General features: G+C 36.5%; 2 protein-coding genes across 7 annotated transcripts; one reads left to right on the forward strand and one right to left on the reverse strand.

The window, feature by feature from the left end:
• Positions 1-242: 242 nt before the first annotated feature.
• LOC113025487 (uncharacterized) lies at positions 243-12,113 on the forward strand. Of its 4 annotated transcripts, XM_026173279.1 has the most exons (6): positions 243-449; positions 7,499-8,409; positions 8,678-8,774; positions 9,138-9,248; positions 9,697-9,863; positions 10,196-12,113. In XM_026173279.1, the coding sequence occupies exons 2-6, from the start codon at positions 7,532-7,534 to the stop codon at positions 11,010-11,012; spliced, it is 2,070 nt and encodes a 689-aa protein (XP_026029064.1). In that variant the 5' UTR covers positions 243-449; positions 7,499-7,531; the 3' UTR covers positions 11,013-12,113. The 4 variants fall into 4 exon arrangements, with proteins under 4 accessions (XP_026029064.1, XP_026029067.1, XP_026029065.1 ...); XM_026173282.1 differs by lacking the exon at positions 7,499-8,409; XM_026173280.1 differs by lacking the exon at positions 7,499-8,409 and having other exon boundaries at positions 8,678-9,248.
• Positions 12,114-12,706: 593 nt separating this feature from the next.
• On the reverse strand, positions 12,707-16,411 carry LOC113025488 (uncharacterized). Of its 3 annotated transcripts, XM_026173284.1 has the most exons (11): positions 16,266-16,326; positions 15,871-15,956; positions 15,690-15,722; positions 15,504-15,593; positions 15,021-15,092; positions 14,753-14,855; positions 14,621-14,673; positions 14,435-14,513; positions 13,741-14,213; positions 13,348-13,541; positions 12,707-13,239 (listed from the first exon to the last, which is right to left on the reverse strand). In XM_026173284.1, exons 1-11 carry the CDS (start codon positions 16,309-16,311, stop codon positions 13,095-13,097), a joined length of 1,374 nt encoding a protein of 457 aa, XP_026029069.1. In that variant the 5' UTR covers positions 16,312-16,326; the 3' UTR covers positions 12,707-13,094. The 3 variants fall into 3 exon arrangements, with proteins under 3 accessions (XP_026029069.1, XP_026029070.1, XP_026029068.1); XM_026173285.1 differs by lacking the exon at positions 15,871-15,956 and having other exon boundaries at positions 16,266-16,411; XM_026173283.1 differs by having other exon boundaries at positions 15,871-16,333.
• Positions 16,412-19,424: the final 3,013 nt, after the last annotated feature.

The raw sequence follows: 19,424 nt of genomic DNA on the forward strand, positions 1-19,424 counted from the left end.
CATACCTCTGAGATCCACAAAAAGAGAACTCCAGGCCTGTGATTGTAGAAATTAAGATCTATGTAACCGTGACTGGTAGTGTGCCTAATATACGTTTTTATTCTTTTTTTTGGCACAGAGCAAAAGGTAAAGCTTTCGACACAGGGATTCAGTGCATTGAAGGGATACACTGATATATCCTTTAACTTCAGGACATGAATATTTCTTAAACCACTGTGAACATTTTGGACGATCTGATTTCCTCGTGTCAGCATTGTTCCTACATCATCATAATTAATGTTGTTCCAGGTTCAACATTGCAAGTGACCAATCACCTTCTTGTGACGTCATTCCTTTGCGACTTCGAAATACCCGCCTTCGAGTATTTCGAAATACAAGTGAAGAAGCGAAAAACCGCCGCCTGTCCGCCGAATTTGAAGTCAATTTAGGATACTTTCCTTTAATAAACGGTAAGCATTATACATATGTTCCTCACTTGGCTTGCTGTTTGCTTGCTAGCGATAGGCTACTTGACCACAGCATTAGCTAACCAGTGTTCTCTAGACCAGCGTTCCCCAACTTTACTGGTGTCAAGCCAGCCTCCAATTCGAGACTTGCAGTCAAGCCAGCCTCCAGTTTGTTTTACGTTCCCTGTGTATTCAAAGTATTACGGGAATGGATGTGGAAACCGGATTTCAAAATAAAAGCCAACTTCGAGTGAATTAACAGATATGTTAAGAACATAATAACATATAATTTAGGCTTTTTTTTTTTTTTTACAAACTCTAATGTTAGATCTATATGACACAGCCTTGTACCCTAATTGTGCCCTGTCACTATCAAGGCCATCTTATTTTGGATTTCAAAGTAAAAGCCCTGTGAATCTTCATTTTTGAACTACTCTTTCAATGACTTAATAATGCTCTTAAAAGCAAAAGTCGTATTTCCAAATACTATTTGAACTTTATATCAACACTTTCCAACCACAGTCTTTTTACAGTGATACCATATCAATATCAAGTCAGTCTGATTTTGCCTTTCATAGTAATGGCCCTTTGAAATTGTCCATAATTGACTTAATCTTCTAACGATTCAAAATGCTCTAAAATGAAAAATTCTTGTTTCCACAGGGTAATTCCACCTTAGATCAACAGTATACAGCCCCACAGTGATACCATATCAATATCAAGTCATTCTGATTATGCCTTCCAAAATAAAAGCCTTTTTAAATTGTCCATAATTGACCTAACTTTCAGTGATTTCAAAATGTTTTAAAATGGAAATTTCCTGTTTCCACAGGGTAATTCCACTCCAGATCAACAGTATACAACCTCACGATGTTACCATATCAATATCAAAACATTCTGATATTGCTTTAAAAAATAAAAGCATTTTCAAACTGCCCATATCTGAGTTGCTCCTGGAACAATTTCAAAATGCTCTAAAATGGCACATTCCTGTTTCCACAGGGTAATTCCACTTTAGATCAACAGTATACAGCCCCACAGTGATACCATATCAATATCAAGTCATTCTGATTTTGCTCTCAAAAATAAAAGCCTTTTCAAATTGTCCATAATTGACTTAACTTTCAGTGATTTCAAAATGCTCTAAAAAGGAAAATTCCTGTTTCCACAGGGTAATTCCACCTTAGATCAACAGTATACAGCCCCACAGTGATACCATATCAATGTCAAGTCATTCTGATTTTGCCTTCCAAAGTAAAAGCCTTTTGAAATTGTCCACAATTGACCTAACTTTCAGTGATTTCAAAATGCTCTAAAATGGAAAATTCCTGTTTCCACAGGGTAATTCCACCTTAGATCAACAGTATACAGCCCCACAGTGATACCATATCAATATCAAGTCATTCTGATTATGCCTTCCAAAATAAATGCCCTTTCAAATTGAGCATATATACGACCTACTTTTTTTAACGATTTCAAAATGTTCTTAAAAAGAATTTTGCTGTTTCCACAGGATAATTTCACTTTAGTTCAACAGTATACAACCTCACGATGTTACCATATCAATATCAAGTCATTCTGATTTTGCTTTCAAAAATAAAAGCATTTTCAAACTGCCCATATCTGACTTGATCCTGGAACAATTTCAAAATGCTCTAAAATGGAAATTTCCTGTTTCCACAGGATAATTCCACCTTAGATCAACAGTATACAGCCCCACAGTGATACCATATCAATATCAAGTCATTCTGATTATGCCTTCCAAAATAAATGCCCTTTCAAATTGAGCATATATACGACCTACTTTTTTAACGATTTCAAAATGTTCTTAAACAGAATTTTGCTGTTTCCACAGGATAATTTCACTTTAGTTCAACAGTATACAACCTCACGATGTTACCATATCAATATCAAGTCATTCTGATTTTGCTTTCAAAAATAAAAGCATTTTCAAACTGCCCATATCTGACTTGATCCTGGAACAATTTCAAAATGCTCTAAAATGGAAAATTCCTGTTTCCACAGGGTAATTCCACCTTAGATCAACAGTATACAGCCCCACAGTGATACCATATCAATATCAAGTCATTCTGATTATGCCTTCCAAAATAAATGCCCTTTCAAATTGAGCATATATACGACCTACTTTTTTAACGATTTCAAAATGTTCTTAAAAAGAATTTTGCTGTTTCCACAGGATAATTTCACTTTAGGTCAACAGTATACAACCTCACGATGTTACCATATCAATATCAAGTCATTCTGATTATGCCTTCCAAAATAAAAGACTTTTCAAATTGCCAAGATACGACCTACTCTTTTAAAGATTTCAAAATGCTCTAAAAGTGAAAATTGCTGTTTCCACAGGATAATTTCACTTTAGGTCAACAGTATACAACCTCACGATGTTACCACATCAATATCAAGTCATTCTGATTTTGCTTTCAAAAATAAAAGCATTTTCAAACTGCCCATATCTGACTTGATCCTGGAACAATTTCAAAATGCTCTAAAATGGAAATTTCCTGTTTCCACAGGGTAATTCCACTTTAGATCAACAGTATACAGCCCCACAGTGATACCATATTAATATCAAGTCATTCTGATTTTGCCTTCCAAAGTAAAAGCCTTTTCAAATTGTCCACAATTGACCTAACTTTCAGTGATTTCAAAATGCTCTAAAATGGAAATTTCGTGTTTCCACAGGATAATTCCACTCCAGATCAACAGTATACAGCCCCACAGTGATACCATATTAATATCAAGTCATTCTGATTATGCCTTCCAAAATAAAAGACTTTTCAAATTGCCAAGATACGACCTACTCTTTTAAAGATTTCAAAATGCTCTAAAAGTGAAAATTGCTGTTTCCACAGGATAATTTCACTTTAGGTCAACAGTATACAACCTGACGATGTTACCACATCAATATCAAGTCATTCTGATTTTGCCTTCCAAAATAAAAGACTTTTCAAATTGCCAAGATACGACCTACTCTTTTAAAGATTTCAAAATGCTCTAAAAGTGAAAATTGCTGTTTCCACAGGATAATTTCACTTTAGGTCAACAGTATACAACCTCACGATGTTACCATATCAATTTCAAGTAATTCTGATTATGCCTTCCAAAATAATGGCCTGTTGAAAATGCCCATAATTTACCTAACTTTCAGTGATTTCAGAATGCTCTAAAAAGGAAGATTTCAGTTTCCACAGGGTAATTCCACTTTAGATCAACAGTATACAACCTCACGATGTTACCATGTGAATTTCAAGTCAGTCTGATTTTGCTTTTCAAAATAAAAGCTTTTTCAATTTGCCCATATATGACTTACTCATGGAGCGAATTCAAAATGCTCTAAGATGGAAAATTGCTGTTTCCACAGCATAATTCCACTTTAGATCAATAGTATCCAACCCCACAGTGATACCATATCAATATCAAATCAGTCTGATGTTGCCTTCCAAAATAAAAGACTTTTCAAATTGCCGATATACGACCTACTCTTTTAAAGAATTCAGAACGCTCTAAAAATGAAACTTGCTCTTTCCACAGGATGAATCCATGTTAGATCAAAAGTGTACATCCACACCATGGTACTACTTCAATTTCAAGTCACTCTGATTTTGCCTTCCAAAATAAAAGTATTTTCAAATTGCCCGTAGACGACCTACTCGTTTAACGATTTCAAAATGCTCTTAAATTGAAAGATGCTGTTTCCACAGACTTAAAATATAAACGTACTATCAATTACAACCTAGTGGCAATTTCAGCTTCCTTTTACATCATCTTTATGATTCAATTCTGTCATAATCAATTGAGTCTGATTTTGCTTTTCAAAATGAAAACCCAATATGTGTTGAAACAGCAATTTTCATTTTTAAAACATTCTGAAATAATTGAAAGAGTATATCACATATGGACAAATTCGACGGGCCATTAATTTGAAAGGCGAAATCAGACCAACATGAAATTTACATGGTTTTACTGTCGGGTTGGATACTGTTGATCTAAAGTGGAATTATCCTGTGGAAACAGCATCTTTCAATTTAAGAGCATTTTGAAATCGTTAAACGAGTAGGTCGTCTACGGGCAATTTGAAAATACTTTTATTTTGGAAGGCAAAATCAGAGTGACTTGATCTTAACATCGTATCTCTGTGGGGTTGTATACTGTTGATTTAAAGTGAAATTATTCTGTGGAAACAGAAAATTTCCTTTTTAGAGCATTCCGAAATCACTGAAAGTTAGGTAAGTTATTGGCATTTTCAACAGGCCATTATTTTGGAAGGCAAAATCAGAATGACTTGAAATTGAAGTAGTACCATGGTGTGGATGTACACTTTTGATCTAACATGGATTCATCCTGTGGAAAGAGCAAGTTTCATTTTTAGAGCGTTCTGAATTCTTTAAAAGAGTAGGTCGTATATCGGCAATTTGAAAAGTCTTTTATTTTGGAAGGCAACATCAGACTGATTTGATATTGATATGGTATCACTGTGGGGTTGGATACTATTGATCTAAAGTGGAATTATGCTGTGGAAACAGCAATTTTCCATCTTAGAGCATTTTGAATTCGCTCCAAGAGTAAGTCATATATGGGCAAATTGAAAAAGCTTTTATTTTGAAAAGCAAAATCAGACTGACTTGAAATTGACATGGTAACATCGTGAGGTTGTATACTGTTGATCTAAAGTGGAATTACCCTGTGGAAACTGAAATCTTCCTTTTTAGAGCATTCTGAAATCACTGAAAGTTAGGTAAATTATGGGCATTTTCAACAGGCCATTATTTTGGAAGGCATAATCAGAATTACTTGAAATTGATATGGTAACATCGTGAGGTTGTATACTGTTGACCTAAAGTGAAATTATCCTGTGGAAACAGCAATTTTCACTTTTAGAGCATTTTGAAATCTTTAAAAGAGTAGGTCGTATCTTGGCAATTTGAAAAGTCTTTTATTTTGGAAGGCAAAATCAGAATGACTTGATATTGATATGGTATCACTGTGGGGCTGTATACTGTTGATCTGGAGTAGAATTATCCTGTGGAAACACGAAATTTCCATTTTAGAGCATTTTGAAATCACTGAAAGTTAGGTCAATTGTGGACAATTTGAAAAGGCTTTTACTTTGGAAGGCAAAATCAGAATGACTTGATATTAATATGGTATCACTGTGGGGCTGTATACTGTTGATCTAAAGTGGAATTACCCTGTGGAAACAGGAAATTTCCATTTTAGAGCATTTTGAAATCACTGAAAGTTAGGTCAATTATGGACAATTTAAAAAGTCTTTTATTTTGGAAGGCATAATCAGAATGACTTGATATTGATATGGTATCACTGTGGGGCTGTATACTGTTGATCTAAGGTGGAGTTACCCTGTGGAAACAAGAATTTTTCATTTTAGAGCATTTTGAATCGTTAGAAGATTAAGTCAATTATGGACAATTTCAAAGGGCCATTACTATGAAAGGCAAAATCAGACTGACTTGATATTGATATGGTATCACTGTAAAAAGACTGTGGTTGGAAAGTGTTGATATAAAGTTCAAATAGTATTTGGAAATACGACTTTTGCTTTTAAGAGCATTATTAAGTCATTGAAAGAGTAGTTCAAAAATGAAGATTCACAGGGCTTTTACTTTGAAATCCAAAATAAGATGGCCTTGATAGTGACAGGGCACAATTAGGGTACAAGGCTGTGTCATATAGATCTAACATTAGAGTTTGTAAAAAAAAAAAAAAGCCTAAATTATATGTTATTATGTTCTTAACATATCTGTTAATTCACTCGAAGTTGGCTTTTATTTTGAAATCCGGTTTCCACATCCATTCCCGTACTACTTTGAATACACAGGGAACGTAAAACAAACTGGAGGCTGGCTTGACTGCAAGTCTCGAATTGGAGGCTGGCTTGACACAAGTCCAACTTTTTGGGTGTTTCGTGGCCCGGGGGTTGGGTCAGGCAAAATTGCAGTAGCTTCCCTGATCATTTTACAAACATAAGTGAAGAGAATCTGGACTAAAAGGCCTAGACTTATGGTTGTGTGCTGAATCTATGAATCAAACTATCACCTGGAAACATAATTAACTGGTCCATAGCTGTGAAACTGGACATGAGTTCTTGATTCTATGGAGATTAACAGTAATCCAGAAATTTACAAATTTGTCCTGGTACATCGCGTAAATGTTGTCCCTGAGACATCGCGTAAATGTTGTCCCTGAGACATCGCGTAAATGTTGTCCCTGAGACATCGCGTAAATGTTGTCCCTGGGACATCGCGTAAATGTTGTCCCTGGGACATCGCGTAAATGTTGTCCCAGGGACATCGCGTAGATGTTGTCCCTGGGACATCGCGTAAATGTTGTCCCTGAGACATCGCGTAAATGTTGTCCCAGGGACATCGCGTAGATGTTGTCCCTGGGACATCGCGTAAATGTTGTCCCTGAGACATCGCGTAAATGTTGTCCCTGGGACATCGCGTAAATGTTGTCCCTGGGACATCGCGTAAATGTTGTCCCTGAGACATCGCGTAAATGTTGTCCCAGGGACATCGCGTAGATGTTGTCCCTGGGACATCGCGTAAATGTTGTCCCTGAGACATCGCGTAAATGTTGTCCCTGGGACATCGCGTAAATGTTGTCCCAGGGACATCGCGTAGATGTTGTCCCTGAGACATCGCGTAGATGTTGTCCCTGGGACATCGCGTAAATGTTGTCCCTGAGACATCGCGTAGATGTTGTCCCTGGGACATCGCGTAAATGTTGTCCCTGAGACATCGCGTAAATGTTGTCCCTGGGACATCGCGTAAATGTTGTCCCTGGGACATCGTGTAGATGTTGTCCCTGGGACATCATGTTAAAGTTGCCAGAGACATACCATATGAAAGTTTAGCTTCTTTTAGCCCCTGTTTGTTTTATATTATTTTATATATATTTTTTTTTTAATATTATATTTAATATTTACATTGTATTGCAAAAAACCCCACAACAAGTTAAAATGAATTAATGAATATTGACTAATTAAACCTTCGTTATTTTTCCACCAGAAATGGACGACATAATTAGAAGAAGTGTTCTGAATGACGAAAAAAAAAAGAACTGGAAAAGACACACAACTTTGTGTGCATGTGTCACAATGCCAGGAGGACCCATTCAGTGTTGTGTTAGAAAAATTGAACTCATTAACCCTTCATGGACATTATAAATGTTTAAATGTTGCCTCAGGTAAAGACAGGAAAAGAGACTATTACAAATTCAACTGCATCAGAGCTGGGAAAAAAAGTCGAAACAGCTACAGAGCAGTGGGCTGTAAGGCCTATGTTTCATTTAAAGTACTCAAATGTTGGAAAGACCACACAGTCATCGTGCAGCGTACATATGATAAGCATGATGGGCATGATCCTTCGGACCCAAAAGACGCACATTTCAACAATATTTCCAGTGATTTGAGGAGGAAGATTGAGGAACTGCTTTCCCTTGGAACTAAGCCAGCCATCATACTAACCGAATGTCATAAATGGGCCAAAGAACATGGACACAGAGATCTTCACAACAGAGAGCATTTTGTCACACCACGTGACATTGACAGTGTTAGAACCTGCATGATGAGGAAGAAGCACTTTAACTGTGGACACAGTCAAAGTGTACATACCTTACTTAATGGAAAACATCAAGAACATGTTCTCTTCTATCAACCATACACATCTGACCAAGAACTAATGATTGTTTTGCAGACACCTGTAATGAAATCAAACATGGAGAACTATGCAAAACAGTTAGTATTTGTTGACACCACGCACTGCGTTAACCAGTATTCATTTCCCTTATTCACACTTGTTGTAAGAGATGATCATGGGCATGGAGTCCCTGTGGCCTATGCTATTGTCAGCAACGAAAGTCAGAAAACCCTGGAAACTGTTCTTGGAATAGTTTGTGAGCATTTCCCAACTTCCCCGAGGTAAATAATACATTGACAGCTATTGATTTTGAAATAATTCCTTTTCAAAAAAGTTATAACATGCCAGAATCTAATGCTATAGCTGCAGCATGGGCTGCAAAAAACTTTCCTTTCCAGTTGTTAAAGTTATTCCTATAGGTTGTATGCAGTATTTTATATATCTACTTGTGAGTTGAAATGTTTAATTTGGCATTGAAGTGGTGCTTTGAGATAGCAAAAACATTTTCATACTGTTTAATCTCATTTAGTGTTTTCTTTTTTTCTGTAGAGCATTTATGGTTGACAAAGACTTTGCGGAAATAAATGCTTTGCAGAAGGTTTTTCCAGAGTCAGCTATCCTTCTATGCTGGTACCATGTCTTGCAGGTAAACCACATTGTTTTCTTTTCACGTTGTCTAAGATGCACCTGAAACACATTTTTACAACAGGGTCCTGTTGTCATGATTTGCCTCATTGTGATATTCACCTACTCAGGTTAATGAATATAAAGGGATAAAATGTTGAGTGACTATGTCCATCCATTTAAGACCACAGTGCACTCATCTTCTGGTGGCTGCTTCCCAAAGCTCTTTTTGACATTTAAAAATATGTTTGCCTGGTTGATTTCTGTAATGCACAGGTCCTCTTGTCCAGTGTTATTTTTGGACGTCAGCTTTCTTTTATGCTTTTTGTACAGCTGCTCCTCTGTCTCTCTCTCCAGATTAACTTTTTTTCTCTTACATTCACAGGCTGTTAATCGATGGCTTTCAAAATCAGAGTCCGGGGTCCATGGGCTTTCTAACACCCAAAAGAGAAATGAAATCATTTCTTTCTTTTGTAAGCTGAAAGCTTGCACATCTGTAAGTGTAATTTGTCTATTTCACATTTTGATTTCTTGATTACACTAAGAGCATAATAACTTTCAGTTGCTAAAAAAAGTTACAGAGAGATACAAAATAGATTTTTGAAACAATTTCTAAAACTGGCTTCTTATCTTGCTTATCAAAACAAGTACTTAAGCTGTGCAGAACATCATTGTGTCACCCACTGTGCAGTAGAACTTGTGAGTGGGATTCTTTCACAGACAGATGCTGAAACCAAATATGCTTATAGGTTTAGTGTTCCTTCTTAGCCATTGTAAGGGAAGAAATAATTGCTTCTTAATACAAAAACACGACATATTATTAATAACTTAAAATTCTTAATGTTATTCAATAAAAGGAAAAGGGCTTCAATACATAATATTAAAGATTTCAATAGGTCTGTTAAATGGATTGAAATATATTCTGTTGCATCCAATTCTCTTAGGAGGACGACTTTAAAGCCACATCAGCAGAGTTCTGCCAGACATTTAAGCAATACCCTTTGGTGTGCCAGTATTTTCAGAAGCACTGGGAAGGCATTGGCCACATGTGGTGTGACTACGGCCGTCGCTTCAGTCACGCTCGTTCTGAAACAAACAATGTGATTGAAAGGTATGATTTATTATTTTGACCTCATTCAATTGTATTGCTGAAAAAAAGATATTATGCTTTAATCCAAGAGGCTAAACTGAGTAGGTTCGTCATGTCATTGCCAGAACAGGTTTTAGGCAAATCCTTTAAATTCTAGCAGCGTTTTTTATGTTATCACAACAAAAAACAGAGTAGGTGGATTTGCCTAAATCAGCTAAACCGGCATAGAGCATTCCTTTATAAAAGACGTGTGCAATAGGTATTCCAATTTTTAAAAAAATAATACAGTCTTGATTAAAACTTTAAATTCCTTCAATTACAGTTACTAATCATTTCAAATAACTGTTTTTCAGATTTTTCCACCGCCTGAAATACCAGTTTTTATCTGGCTACAAGAATAGGCGTCTGGATGATCTGATTGAAGTGCTCCTAGGGAAGGCCGACGACTACTTGTCAGTCATAAAAACCCTGCAAGATGTGGGCCGCATGAAAAACAGGTTTGCTGACACCTTGTCTCAAGTTTCAGACTCTGCTTCAAGACTGATGGAAAGTGGTTGGGCTCTTAAAATTACAGTCAAGAACAGCCATGGAGTTAATGCATATCAAGTCCCATCTGAGTCAAGAGAAGACATGGTGTATGATGTCTGCCCTGTTGAGTCCTACTGCAACTGTACATATGGCTTACGAGGACTTCTTTGCAAGCATCTAGTGTTACTTGCAAAATTAGCAGAGGCTGACAATGACATCTATCCAAACATGGAAACAGACATTTCTACCTTGGCAAGAATTGCAGTGAAAGAAAGGCATTACTTTGTACACTGTGAGGACTTGAAAGTGATAAAAATGCCAAGTTTGTTTGGAAATCTGTGTTTTTTTGCATCGGCTGCGACACTTCAGTGCACTTGTTGTACGTTCTCTCACTATAACACATGTGCTTGCCTGAAGGTGGCTTGTAGCCATTTTAAACAAATGAAAAACTCTCTGAAAAGTCCTCTATCAACTTTGAATGACACTCCTGTAGTTGAAAGCACAGACAAAAAATGCACAGAAGATGCAGTTGGAAAACTAAATGCTGTTTTAGACACAGTTAAACAGTGGGCATTCATTCCAGAGGGTATTACTCCAATGATAGATGAACTGCATACAAATATCTTAAAAGTAGGCAAGTAGGCAAAAGTATATGCCAGTACGAAATAAAGACGACAGATAATGCACGCAAAATTAGGCCATTGTATTCTAGCAAGAAACGTTCGGCCAGCATCGACATTCCAACAGTCTGTGAAAATGAATGTGAACAGTCGATAACCACTGAAAGAGAGACATCCTCTGGAGAAAATGAAAACCTTTTGGAATACAAAACAAAAAAGAGAAGAGTTAAAGCTAAGTATATGCACAAGTAGACTTTTGTGTGACATTTCAAAGGGACTGCATCCATTACTTCTGTTTATTGAAACCTAAAGCTGAATAGCTGTCTTAACTTTCTGCCAAGGAACAGTTGAAAAGAAATTGTTTGGTCTCTCAAGCAGTTGTTATTTATGTGTGTTATTCATTACTTTGGCTTGGTTGCTGTTTTTGATACAAATTCATCTGTGCCCATTGTAATATTTTCATATGTTACTATTTTTATATTGCTATGCATTATAAATAAAGGATTACTTATTACTATTAAAGGTCTGCATTTGTAATTGTTGGTATTATTTATAAAATATGCGCTCTTAAGTTTTTTGCTCCATAAAACGATACCTGTCACTTTTTGGACATAGAGTATCAGCTGTTGAGAATCCTGGCTCATACAAAATAGAAGTAAAAGGTTTCAACATCCAGCCTTTTTATGATTAAATACAAAGTGTAATAACAGAGTTATTGGGGTGTGATTTTGTTAATAGTTAGTCTTAAGTATAAGTTTAATAGTAATGAGTAAGAAAATATAGCCAGAATAATGGAATGAGACTAACACCTGACCTCACACTGAGATTTGGTATGAAGTGGCATGTTTGTGCTAATGCTGACATTGGGGCTCAGAGTTCCTCTGTGTGTATATATTTGTGAACGTTAACTTGGCTAATGTCCAAGGGTTTGACTGCTTTCCTGTTGGATTGTATCACAAAGAACAGGGATAAGAGCACCAGTGGCCGTGCACACCCTCATCTCTCTCCTTCACCCGATCATTAGTGTTGGAAACCGGCATTAGCTCAGAGTAGATTAGACTTCAGTATAGTGCAAGTGATTTGATTTTATGATTATTTGATTCAGTTTTTTCTGTGTTCAAGCTCAATTACTTTAATAAAATATGTTGAATTCAAACAAATAAATAAACAAATAAACTGTGGACATTACCCTTTTAAACCTTTCTGAAACAAGACAGGTAAAAACCAGTGTATAAAAGTTTACATAGGTATAAATAGCTCTAACACTTTACTCCAGCCTGGCGTCCACACATGTGGACATCACATTTTGGGTTATTTAGACCAAAATACTAAATCTTGATCAACAAGTGCCTGATATACAGTTATGAGGACATTATACTGCAACTGTTCTATCGAAATTTCAAATTAATGTCCTCATATGTGGCTCTCATTTTTCTCAGAAACAAAAATTAGGTAAAAAAAACAAAACCTGGTAATTCTTTCTTTTTACATTCATCGGGTTCCAATCGGCCCAAATATCAAAGAGAAATTAAAAATGCATGCCATGGAAGATTTCGGGTCTTAGGGGGTTAAAATGACCAGACCCCTCCGGCCTGTTTTCCAGGCCACTAAATTAAACCCAGTCAATTACCAATTGAACAGAATAAAAACCTACGAGGTCCAATAATAGTCCAAAAGTCCAAATCTTTAATAGAAAAGACAGGCAGAATTCAAACAAACAATAATCCAAACGAGGAGCATATATACACACTGGAAAGTAAATAATTATAAGTTATTAAATCAGACTAATTAAATACAGTAAAACTAATAAGGGAAGACGAACACACGGGAAATAAAAATAACAGTGTAAACATACCAAAACTCAAAATAAAACAGGAAAGCTACTACAAACCGAGTGTGACACAATTACATTCATATTGAAACATATGTGATAATTTTCTTTCTTTGTAGCATTTTTAAGATATGTGTTAGAACAGTCATTATGCTGTTTGGATTAGGAACCAATCATTTTTGCCAAATAGTTAACACAAACTTAGAACAACAATGAACAATTTTCAAGATTCTGATTTACAGAACAAACAAAAGTCACAAAAGGTTTCATTATTTAAGAAACAAGATCAAGTTTTTCACACAGGAATGAAATGACAGAATCCAGTGCAGCGGGGCCAAAGGTGTGTGTCAGCAAACTGAAGGTTGAGGAATCAGTCAGCTCATGTTTAAGATTGTGTTGGATTTTGAGAAGAGTCTGTCTGTTATTAGAAAGTAAGATTAACAATGTTACACCAATAACCCAAATACGGGGAAATGACAAATAATACCAAAAAAGATACAACTTTCATATTGTTTTACTAACTTACTTTGTCATATCAGCACTTGAATGGTCGATGCCTTTACAGACCATGTCTGTTGTGACATCGCAGGCCAATCTTCCGGCAAACCCGAGGGCTAGCTCCCCAGCCTCCTCTTCACTCAGAACACTAAACACTGTTACTTTAGTTTTGGCCTTCTTAGGCCTGTCAAGAATCATTGCGGGCAGTTTGGCTTTACGGCCCTAAAAAAGAAAAAGTGCAAACACCAAAAGAGCAGAGAGAGACACACACGCGCGCACAAAGTTAAATGCTTTTGTTTACATGGTGTAATTGTGTATGTGTTGCAGCAAATGCACAATTTCCAGCCACATTGTCACTTCATTGATACGAGTAACCCGGATTTATTTCAGGTGACATCAAAATCACGAAATGTATACCTACCCCAATCAAACCTCTGAAAACATGAACTGACATGTTCTCTGCGTTGATTCTGCGCTTGATCTCGTCTTCTGTTATTGTGTAGGTTTTCTTTTTTGAGCTTGGTACAGATAAGCGACCATGCACTCTGTAAACTGTACTAGTTCCTTCTGAATCAGTTTGGAATTCTGTATCTGCATCGATCCTGTCAACATCATCAGCAGCAGCATTATCTGTACTCAGACTTGTGCCGTATACTTCTGTTTCTTTTTCTTTGTCTTCAGTCTGTGTACCTTCATCTCTGACTGTCAGTCTTCCTATCTCACTGTTACTTGTCGATTTGCTGCAGATGTTCTCTCCCTTAGGAACTTTTCCTTTGTCATTCGCTGCCTGATGCTTTCCCTGATGACATTCTTCACTGGCTACTTCTATTGCTCCTCCTGTATAGCCACCCACTATGCTGCACAACTCCTTTCCCTCTGCTGTGCTGCACTGTGCTGTTACATAAAGAAGAATGATATAAACAGCACTATATCAATTTAATTGTGAAGAGAAATCCCCACAATACGACACAGTTATGTCTAAAATAGTTTTGTGTAAAAACTGGATCTTGAAACGTCCACTTTAATAACACAGTCCTGGTGTGCAAAGGCAAAATTACGAAAAAAAAATTCACTTTAAACATTTTTGGACGTTGTTTAGTTATATTGTGACTTACTCTCACAGAAGATACAGATGCCACAAACAGACTTTGAACAACGCATGTGCTTGTATGCACCACATTTCTGGCACTGCACCTGTGAATTAAAAAAAAAAAAAGAAGAAGAAATAAACAAACAAAAAACAAATGAACAAAGTCCATTAAATAAACAATCTATATGGCTAAGGACATGTCATAGTGTACCCGGTCTTTGGCTGCAATCACACACCAGCACTGACTGCACTTCCTAGTTCGATCTGCAAAATATAATTTGTTTAAGTACAAGTTACATTTTCCAATGTTAGAGAAAAAGAAGGCAGCTAATTTTATCTTTACCTATTGAGGAAAATAAGTAGTGGCAAAGTCGGGACCTGAGCTTTGTGATTTCAGTGTTGTACTCCTCCACTTGTGTTTTACCGTCAATGAGAGATTGGGCAAACTAATAATTGACGAAGAAAAAAAAAAAAAAAAAAGAACAAAAAGAATTAGATTAACAAAGAAATGTTTGTTTGTTTTTATGGTAGGCTTGGGCCTTGAGAATTCCTAATGAGGGACACTGAAAAGTATCATGCACTAGAGAGAGTGCAAAATCTGTGCAACTTACAAACAAGGTCCAGTGGCTGCCGTTTTCCAGACAGGCTCCAATCAATTTCTCATACATCTGAAAGATGTTTTTCTGGAAATAAAAATAATGTGACAAGTATGTTTTTCTGTCAAGAATGACACTGCAAAACTGCAAAAGCTTGTCAGGTGAGACTTGTAATTAATTCTGCAGATACACAAACATATAGAAAGTGTCATTTTTGGTTTACATTAATTAATTTCTATAGTGTGTACAAAACAAATCAAGACCACAGACTCAACACGCACCACTCAATTTTTGGTGTTCTTTATCAGTTGGCCAAGACAGAAATGTTTTAATCTGTGTGCATTGCTTTTGAACAAGTCTTTACACAGAAAAGGTTTCAGAAAGGTATTTTTCAGGTTCTTCTGACAAGGCTTCAATTTTGGAAAATGCTGTTTGTTTATAGTGGCAACTTATAAACCCTTTGTGATAAGAACATAGTTACCACAGTCCAAGTCATACCTTCAAAAAGTATGCACTTTGTGCTCTTGTGGACCCATCCAAAATTTTTCCAGTGATTTGGCTTGGTATTGGATAAATGTGAGGGAAATTCTATAAAAATAACATAAATACACCTATGTTTTCAAATACATTACAAAAAACGTAAACATGCTATGTCATTATGATCAAACAAGCTTTTCAACATACCTCACACTGCAAATAGATTAGGCCATCTATTACCTTATAAAACAAATAAATAAATACATATAAATAAAAACAGAACTAAGGAACACGATTCATTAAGTAAATTGTACAATAAAGTGTATTTAAAGCAGAATTTAACATTAGTTTTATGACAACATAAAAGGATTTTTATGTCAAGAGGTACCTCATCTGAAATGTTAGTCTGGTCAAACAGGGATTTCAAACTTGAAATACCAATAGAGTTTGGTCCAGCTACTCCCACAAGGTAATCTGTGAGAAAGCATATGCTGTAGTCAACAGATATCATTTTCTTTTTGCATGCTGCAACCATCATCCATTTCAGTCTTCTAGGAGCTTTGTCTGGTTGTAGTTCTTTTTTCTCCTCCTCTCCCCTCATCTATTAATTAAATTGTTTTCTGACCTTCCTAACTGTTTCCGACCTGTCTTCCCAATGTGATGTTTAAGCAATATATGTATGGTCAGAAGGGGGTGAAATTTTCATTGCAGTTGTACGTGTAACATTGCATGTGATAATAAAAGGCTTGATTGGTTGATTATTCAACATGAGTTGACATTTACCTGACATTGTGAAGGAGTCACAGTTTCTGTAAGGGTGTAAGAACATAACATGTGGATTTGTTACACTTCTTTTTCACAAGTTAATAACAATCAATAATTTTCATTCCATTATTTACAAGCTATCACACGATGTCCCTGGGACAACATTTACACGATGTCCCAGGGACAACAATTACACGATGTCCCAGGGACAACAATTACACGATGTCCCAGGGACAACATTTACACGATGTCCCAGGGACAACATCTACACGATGTCCCAGGGACAACAATTACACGATGTTCCAGGGACAACATTTACACAATGTCCCAGGGACAACATTTACGCGATGTCCCTGGGACAACATTTACGCGATGTACCAGGACAAATTTGTAAATTTCTGGATTACTGTTAATCTCCATAGAATCAAGAACTCATGTCCAGTTTCACAGCTATGGACCAGTTAATTATGTTTCCAGGTGATAGTTTGATTCATAGATTCAGCACACACTTCTTCACTTGTATTTCGAAATAATCGAAGGCGGGTATTTCGAAGTCGCAAAGGAATGACGTCACAAGAAGGTGATTGGTCACTTGCAATGTTGAACCTGGAACAACATTAATTATGATGATGTGGGAACAATGCTGACACGAGGAAATCAGATCGTCCGAACATTTTATCCTTTTATTTTGTTTTAACACAATGTAAAGCACATATTATACAATAATGTTGCTTTTTTCACCGCTGACAGATGTAATCCTTTTATGTGATGTAAAACGCTGTCCCATTACAGCACGTTCTTCTTTTTGCGGTTTCATATGTGTGTTTATGTGCATGTTTTTATAAGAGCAGACACAAAGAGCGCAGGACAGACATGCAGTGAATGAAGTGTACTGTAAACTTGCCACAAGTGTTTTAGAAAGTCATATTTCTCTTGCCATTGACCAGCAGCATGTGGTGTTCATAGACAACACATGAGGCGGGACGTAATGGATGCTTTAAGGATAGCTTTTGTCAAGATTGGCTTTTTCGTTCCTTTTAAAAGTTAAAAACACACACACGCACAAAACATTTCCTAAACCATAATTCAAACAGACCACCAGCTAAGTCGAATGAGAGCGTGGGCTACACTCAGTATTTAACTCGCACCAATGTTCCCCTCACATTTTGAATTATAGCATCTGTCAAAAAGTGAAGGAAAGGAATCGAGAAAGCATCTCCACCCATTGTAATGAGCGTCATCCCCACTTTGTTTAACCATAATTGGACGAGACCGATGTCAGATGACCATGTGCAGATTGATCGCATTTAAAACCTTGCTAGGGCATCTTGCTATTTTCAAGTAAGGAGGAGTGTAAATGATTAATTTCCATTTCCAGCAACAAAACAGCATCTGATGATGGTTTGTGTACATGCTGTAGGACTTAACAGCCACTCTGTGAAGTTTTGATTCAATAGTTGTTTGTCACCACTGTTCCAACTAAAAATGTCCTGTTCTTTTTCTTGTGCGCTGCGCTTCCATACGCTGATGCAAAGCTGCAGTCGATTACTTTTTGATGGCCCTTTATACTATCAGCTCGTTGTGCTGGATGTTTGATGATTTTTTTATTTGTACCAACCTGTGAGGCAAACACCAGGCAGCTGAAAACAATTACTGCTGGTGAACATTAGATTCCACAACATTCATTTCCTAGTTGTTTTCATTTTCCCAAGTCATGACCATTAAACCATTAAACATCATAAAATATAGATCTCGAAACAATTCCAACACCAGCAATAACTTCACATGTAATTGTGTCAGAACCTTACCTACCTTAGAGGGCAATACGCTGTCAGAGAATATAACTTAACTAGACCTTGCAGGATATAAAAGCTGATCCATGTCTTCACTGTTTCTCTTTTACATCTGCCCAGCATCAGCCTTCTGTTGTGTTTGCAACTTTAACAAGTCTACAGTACACTTGACACAAAGGTTGTACAGAAAGCTGTGCTCTCTTTGACTGAGGCACCACTGTGACTGCACTAATTTGAAAAGTTAGACAAATAGCATTCAGATGTTTCTTATTTTTGCATACTATAGGCATACCTCCGTGGGACAAAGAAAAAAATATTGCATCTAAACTTGGCGTGCTTGATGTTGTGTGAGTCAACTGGTTGACTATTTCTAAAGTTGTCAAAATGAACAACAAACAGTTTGACCAATTAGATTCCCCGTGAATAGAAATCTCCAGATATGCTTCCAAAGTAATTTTTGCCACATGTTCTCAATATAAACTACAGAGACAGAAAGAGGCCAGTATGGCAGAGATGTATAGTGCAACTTGCAGCTTGATTGAGACTACAAGCAGCCAGCAGGTGAAGTATCATGATCAAGAAAAATACCTATTTAGGAACATTGTACATGAATTCAAATACTTATGTATTCAAATAGTTATAACCTCTCACTGTAATATGCCAACCAATGATGAACTTGGTGATCATCATGAGGTGCATCACACAGGTACATGGAGGGTGGAAACAAGGAGATATATATATATATATATATATATATATATATATATATATATATATATATAGAGAGAGAGAGAGAGAGAGAGAGAGAGAGAGAGAGTTATATTTGCAGTTGGATTTAAAAAACAAAGTGAAAGTCACTCAAAGAGTTGTTCTTGCATAACACACCCACTCAAATTCGCATTTGCATTGCCATTATTGCAGACTGCCACAGTCATTGCTCCAGTAAAATACTTTTTAAAAAACATTTTGAAAGTTTTGGCCTTCTTTGAAACATTTAGTGTCAGTCTGTGTTTTTACTACCAAACAATCACAATGGTTTGAAACTGAGGGTAGCAAAAATAGCTGCTACATATGATTGAGAGATTCATTGCAGTGTATTTTTTTTCACTATATTCCCCTTGCTCATATAGCATGAATTATAAGTAAGTAAAAAGTATAGTAGTTAAGTTTGCTTGAGTCATCTCTCTCTAATTTAGTTTCCTTCATGTTCAAATGGTAGGGGTGGTCTCCTCCCCCCCCTGCTCTCCCAGCACACCTGTGGTTATTGACTAGTATTAGAAAAAAGAGCTTGATTTCATAAGTATACAAAATCGCATCAGATGTCGATGTTATGTGTACAATGGTGTTTGTAAATAGATTTTGCATGTGTTTTTGCTAATGCTTC

Source organism: Astatotilapia calliptera, chromosome 7 (assembly GCF_900246225.1).
Source record: "Astatotilapia calliptera chromosome 7, fAstCal1.2, whole genome shotgun sequence".
NCBI lineage: Eukaryota > Metazoa > Chordata > Actinopteri > Cichliformes > Cichlidae > Astatotilapia > Astatotilapia calliptera.

Bases quoted from the DNA above. Each gene is read 5' to 3' on its own strand.
- LOC113025488 (XM_026173283.1), bottom strand. From the start codon at position 16,083: ATGAGGGGAGAGGAGGAGAAAAAAGAACTACAACCAGACAAAGCTCCT. The intron at 15,723-15,870 runs GTACCTCTTGAC...TTGTTTTATAAG, and splicing joins AGACTAACATTTCAGATGAG to GTAATAGATGGCCTAATCTA. The intron at 14,514-14,620 runs GTACACTATGAC...TTTAATTCACAG, and splicing joins TGATTGCAGCCAAAGACCGG to GTGCAGTGCCAGAAATGTGG.
- LOC113025487 (XM_026173279.1), top strand. From the start codon at position 7,532: ATGACGAAAAAAAAAAGAACTGGAAAAGACACACAACTTTGTGTGCAT. The intron at 8,410-8,677 runs GTAAATAATACA...TTTTTTCTGTAG, and splicing joins CATTTCCCAACTTCCCCGAG to AGCATTTATGGTTGACAAAG. The intron at 9,864-10,195 runs GTATGATTTATT...ACTGTTTTTCAG, and splicing joins ACAAACAATGTGATTGAAAG to ATTTTTCCACCGCCTGAAAT.